Raw genomic sequence first — 226 nt, forward strand, 5'->3', positions numbered from 1 at the left:
CTGTCGGGTGCGAGCTTGGTGTCCGGGTTGCCATCGGTAACTCCCTTCTCTGGTCTCTGCCGCAGATGGAGCTGGAGGCGCTGCGCTCCATCTACGAGGGAGATGTTTGCTTCAGGGAGCTGAGCCCCGTTTCCTTCCAGTACAGGGTAAGGCCAAGGGGAAGGTCCGGGCATCGCTGCAGCCGCAGGATTCGCCTTGAAGCGGCTCTGCTGTCCTGTAGCTGTAC

The 226-nt window shown here is 61.5% G+C and overlaps 1 protein-coding gene across 1 annotated transcript in view; it reads left to right on the plus strand.

The window, feature by feature from the left end:
• Nucleotides 1–65: 65 nt before the first annotated feature.
• The window catches only part of RWDD4 (RWD domain containing 4), a 7,152-nt gene continuing 6,991 nt past the window's right edge, over nucleotides 66–226 (plus strand). The window contains exon 1 of the mRNA XM_009876774.1: nucleotides 66–146. Coding sequence (XP_009875076.1) covers nucleotides 66–146 — 81 coding nt within the window. The remainder of the gene's footprint in view (nucleotides 147–226) is intronic.

This window comes from Apaloderma vittatum, unplaced genomic scaffold (genome assembly GCF_000703405.1).
Source record: "Apaloderma vittatum isolate BGI_N311 unplaced genomic scaffold, ASM70340v1 scaffold12579, whole genome shotgun sequence".
NCBI classification, from domain to species: domain Eukaryota; kingdom Metazoa; phylum Chordata; class Aves; order Trogoniformes; family Trogonidae; genus Apaloderma; species Apaloderma vittatum.